At 56.8% G+C, this 5,214-nt stretch overlaps 1 protein-coding gene across 1 annotated transcript; it reads left to right on the top strand.

Annotated features, from left to right (window-relative positions):
* Positions 1–855: 855 nt before the first annotated feature.
* Positions 856–4,360, top strand: KLF14 (Kruppel like factor 14). The gene has a single exon (XM_036427121.2). It carries the CDS (start codon positions 952–954, stop codon positions 1,954–1,956), a length of 1,005 nt encoding a protein of 334 aa, XP_036283014.1. The 5' UTR covers positions 856–951; the 3' UTR covers positions 1,957–4,360.
* The last annotated feature ends 854 nt before the right edge of the window (positions 4,361–5,214 follow it).

Genomic DNA, 5,214 nt, shown 5'->3' with positions numbered 1-5,214 from the left:
TTTAAACATGCGGGGTTTTTTTTCCTCCTTTCGTTGGCTGACTAGTTAAATCGTTACTCAAAGGATTTTAAGTTTCAATTTCAACCGTGAGAGAGGATTTCTTTGCTTTTTCAGGGTTAAAAAAAATGTTTCTGATTGCAAACGCTCTGAATGAATGGCTACTACGTAGCGGACCTATTTAGGGAGGAATCGGTACCGACCCGGGTGCACAGCGGGGACTGCTGAATGAGAAAACTTTTTCGGATGCAGACTTGGGGGAGATTTTTTAAATCTGCTCTGACAGCCAGCCGCGGACGGAGCCGAGATGCCATTCCAGCCCGCGCCACGAACGATCGCGTCTTTACGAATCGAAAGACAGGTCAGGTATTAGCGGGGTTTTTTTTCTCTCCTTAAGAAAATAAAAAAAAACTTTCTCGGACTCCGCCGCCGGACACCCAGCTGGCGGAGGACCAGCGGGCGCGGGGGGGCGAGGCCGCCGGCAGGCTGCCCAGAAGTTACGATCGGAGAGTTTGCTGTGCATGGAGATTACCTGGCTCGCCAGCAGAGGCGAGAGCGCGGAGACAAGATAATTCCCCCGGCTGCGCGAGCGGACTTGGGCCGGCGGTCCGCGCTCGGAGGGGGTGTCCTGCGGCCCGGGGCGGGTCCCGCCGCCGCCCCCGCGGGCTCCGGTGCGTCAGGGGCGCGTCAAGCGGGGCGGGCTCCGCGCGGGCGGCGGCGGCAGCGGCAGCGGCAGCGGCAGCGGCAGCGGCGAGCGGCGGGCGGCGGGCGGCGGGCGGCGGGCGGCGGGCGGCTGGCGGCGCGCACCGCGCAGCGCGCACCGGGCACCGGGCCTCCTGCTCTTCGCGCCGCGGCGGCGGGACGGACGCGCTGGAGAACTCGCCCGCTCGCGGCCGGCCGCGCTCAGCCCGCGCTCGCCGGCGGCCCCGGGGCGGCGGCAGCGGCGGGGCCAGCATGTCAGCGGCCGCCGTGGCGTGCCTGGACTACTTCGCGGCCGAATGCCTGGTGTCCATGTCCGCGGGCGCCGTGGTCCACCGCCTCCCGCCGCAGGACCCCGAGGGCGCGGGGGAAGCCGCGGGCTCCGAGGTGGGTGCGGCGGCGCCGCCGGAGTCCGCTCTGCCTGCGGGCGCGGGACCACCGCCGGGACCCGCGGCGGCGGCGGTGCCCCTGCCTCTCCAGGTCCCCGCCCCCGGCCCCGGCGCGTGCGGCGCCGCGCCCCACCTGCTGGCAGCGAGCGTCCTGGCCGACTTGAGCGCCGGCGCCGGGGAGGGCTTCGGGGAGCCCTCGGGGGAGGCTCTGCGCGCCTCGCCCGGCATCCTCGACCCCGGCCCGTGCACCGGGCCCACCCCGTGCCTCGAGCCGGCCCTGGCCCCCGACCCGGACGAAGATTCCTGGCCCGAGGACCTCACCGGCGCGCTCGAGATCGTAGAGGCACCTGAGGACTCCGGATCGCCCGCCAGCCTGGAGGGGGCCTCCGGGGCGACCCCTGGCGTGCGCCCGGGCCCTGCCGCGGCCCCGGGGCCCCGCCGACGGCAGGTGACACCCGCAGCCAAGCGCCATCGCTGCCCCTTCCCGGGCTGCAACAAAGCTTATTACAAGTCGTCACATCTGAAGTCCCACCAGCGCACCCACACGGGGGAACGCCCCTTCTCCTGTGACTGGCTCGACTGCGACAAGAAGTTCACGCGCTCCGACGAGCTGGCCCGCCACTACCGGACACACACTGGCGAGAAGCGCTTCTCCTGCCCGCTCTGCCCGAAGCAGTTCTCCCGCAGCGACCACCTGACCAAGCATGCCCGCCGCCACCCCGCCTACCACCCCGACATGATCGAGTACCGGGGGCGCCGCCGCAACCCCCGCGTCCACGCGCAGCCTGCCAGCTTGGTGGACAGCTCCGGCTCCGCGCCCGACGAGGAGTCCAGCCTTACCGCAAGCCTGTCCGACGGTCACTGCTGCTAGTCGTCGTCCCCCAGCGCAGGGACGACCTCCCCCAGCCATACTACCCCTGCCTTCTTTTCTGCCCAACCTTCTTTCCCGGTGTCATTCTGCCGAGGCACGCAGACTGGTTCCTCTGCTCCGAGGCTGGGTCCAGACTGGCATGTTGGACCCTGGGGAGGGACTGGGGGCCTGAACGTAGCAGGAGTTCTTTCGAGACTCGAGACTCGTAGATCCTCCTGAGAGGGTGGAGGGTTGCCTCAAAGACAACCCTTAGGAACGGATGATGAGAAGGAATGAACAGTCAACCCCCCGTTACTCTCCAGAGTCCTGAAGATGATTCTCCTCCCTTCCCTGGAAGCAGAGATGTGAAACTGGAATGCTCAGGTGCCTGAGGAGCTCCTGGTCTCCAAGGACTCTGGTGTCTTATCCGCCCACCAGGGTGGACCTGGAGGAGTGGTATTAGGTCTTGGGAGTGTCCAGGACTACTGGGATGGTTGAGAGGCCTTTGGAAACAGAAATGGTTTCTATTTCTGTAAACAGCGATGTTTACTAATTTATTTTTAGTGTCTTTTAAACAGGGATTCCCCAGGTTGATGGGAGGTTGAAGTCCTCCGCGCCCCAGTTGCCCCAGCTTCCTCTGGTAGGCGAGACCATGCTAGAGTCCACGCGGAGGTGTGTGGCTGGGAGATGCTTCTCGGTGTCTGGGGAATGGTGCGAGTCTGCTTTGCAGGTCCTGTTGCTTGGTTTAGAACCCCGCACTTTTGTAGTAGCCTTTCTTCCCGTGTGGATTCCTAGGTGGGGAGGGTGACTTCTTGGCTCACCCCCGGGTGAGATTGGTTTAAAATTTTGGAAGCAACCATAAAAAGCACCAGAAATGAAGGGGCGGTGGTCCAGGCCAGTTCGCCCTTCTCCCAGAGGGTGAACCCAAGTGGCTTTGGGTGAGAAAGATCCAAAAACAACTTTCAGGGAAATAGTGCGTGTGGTTCTGGCTGCCCACTCCGAGGAATCTCAGGTGTGGTAGGTTCTGTTCATTTCGTAATGGCGAACGAGGGGGTTCTTTTTCTTTTGGGATCTGTGCATTTTTGGTTCAGCAACAGTGCGTTGGTAGTTTGAGGAGGGGAAGGAAGGTGAGAGTGGCTTCTTCCAAAGAGCTGGCTGCCCTGGATTTGGGGGAAGGAAATGCCAGGTGAAAGCTATTATCCAATAAAAGGACCCTTTCCCCACCCCCTCCCGGACCCTTGAAGTTATACCCTCAGGACCCCTCTTTCCTAGTGCAGACGTGAGCATCAACAGTATTTATTTTTTCTAAGTGTATCTCTGCTGCTATGATGAAATTGTCTGCCACTTTGCTTCTGTGTATGTGAATGTGTATACGTGTGACCCTTTCGTTAGAGACGGGGCTGGAAGGCAGTTCCTGCTCTGGTAAGGTTCTCCTCGGCCCCCTCCTGAAAGTCTTGTAATAGTCTGTGAGTCACGCTTTGTGGAGGATGCCTTAATCTCAAAGAACTGTAACCGGCATCTCGTTGACAAACTGCTTTCCGCTCGTTTGCAGATGAAGACACTGAAACCTAGCTAGATAAGCTTAAAGTCACGTGCTAAGTTGCTGGCAAAAGCCATGGCTAGACGTTAGGTACCTGCTTTCTAAGTGATTCCCCTCAGGCTTGGTTGTCCTATCTGCTTTCTCTCTGGGGGTCAGTGGAACCCCTCCCTCCTTTCCTGCCACCAGATCCCCTCTTTCCCGATTCTCTATCGTTTCTGTGTTCCTTCAAGTGTTTGGTCCCCGCTGAATTCTTTGCTTGTTGTGTTTAACCCGAAAGCCCTTTCCTTAGCAGGTTGAGTTCATTTCCTCCTTCCACATCATGTGGACGTAGAGTGGGAATGACTCTGACGTCTTGGGAGATATTTTATCTGTTGATCCGGCAGGTTACTTTTCAATGTCAATTCTATTCTATTCTCTTTCTGGTTGTGGGTGTTCCAGCATCCTCAAGAGAGTGAGCGATATGAACCTGACATTGGGACTCTACTAAGTGCTCATGTACTAAGCGAGGGAAAGGTCCTTAAGAAGGATGCAGAGGCTGTGGCCTGTGACTCTGAAGATGCTTATTGTTTCCTGATGTGGACTCAGCAGGGAAGGTGGCTCTCTCCTTGGGTTACATCTGGGAAAAGGAGGCTCCCAATTGTGGAGGTGGGTTTGGTGGTGGGAAGAGTCCTCCCTTTGCTCTGTTTGTCTCCTCAGCTGGAACTGGGTAGGAAGGGCGATCCAGGCCCCTTGAGGACTATGATTTTCCCTTTCAGTAGAAGATCTGCCATTGGGTAGGTGGACCAATGAAGTTAACAGGAGAGACTCCCACTGACTGTTCTGGAATCTGGCTCAAAAAGTTTGGCTTTTCCGACTACCCTTTGATAAATAACTTTTCATTCTCAAGCTCCCAAGCAGTGTCCTTTTTTGGGGGGTTTCTGTCTTGGGGGCTTTTGTCTGGGGGTGGCTTCTCACAGTGTAAATGTGGCGTGTCTGTCTTTGGTCATACCATCCTGAACACACCCAATCTCATCTCAATGTGGCATGTCTTGCAGCGACTCCTCCTAGGACTTGCAGAGGTGGAGAAGGAAATACCCAGAACACTACAATAGCCACATAATGGAGGCAAGATTTGTAGGCTGGTCTTCCTTAGTTTTCACTCAAATGGCCAAACAGTTCTTGAGGAGCAGTTATTAGTGAAATGACCTGGAATGGGTTTGAGTGGTGTTTCTATTGCTTCTTTTTGTTAAACAGATAGAGTTTAGTGAGTGAATGTACCTAGGGATTGGTTGGGGTCAGCCTGAACCTCTGGGCCCTTATTCTACTCCTGCCATCCTGAATTCTAATGTAGGGATGACTTAGTAGCAGAATATAAATTAATAACACTCTTCCTGACATCTGGGTTGGGAACTGGGAATGAATTCCAGGTCATGCCTAAGGTGTGAAAGAATTGGACCCCCTACCATTGTTGGGGGTGGGGTGAAAAATACAGGCCTTTTCCCACCCATGGAGATAAGAATCTGTCATTTGTCCCTATTTCCTCTTTTTTTTTTTTTTTTTTTTTTTTTTTTTTCCCTCTCGAAGGAGGGAACCATATTGAAATATCACTCATGGCCTCTGTCTCTACCTCTTATACACTTCTCCCAAAGAAAGATTGTGTTCTCTGGCAGAGACATAGGAAAGAGAGTCATTGCTCGCGTGCACACAAACACACACACACACATACACACACACACACACACACACCTCTCTTCTCTCTT

This window comes from Pipistrellus kuhlii, unplaced genomic scaffold (assembly GCF_014108245.1).
Source record: "Pipistrellus kuhlii isolate mPipKuh1 unplaced genomic scaffold, mPipKuh1.p scaffold_m20_p_10, whole genome shotgun sequence".
Lineage (NCBI taxonomy): Eukaryota > Metazoa > Chordata > Mammalia > Chiroptera > Vespertilionidae > Pipistrellus > Pipistrellus kuhlii.
The sequence above is the reverse complement of the archived record's forward strand: the minus strand, read 5'-3'. Positions and strand labels throughout refer to the sequence as shown.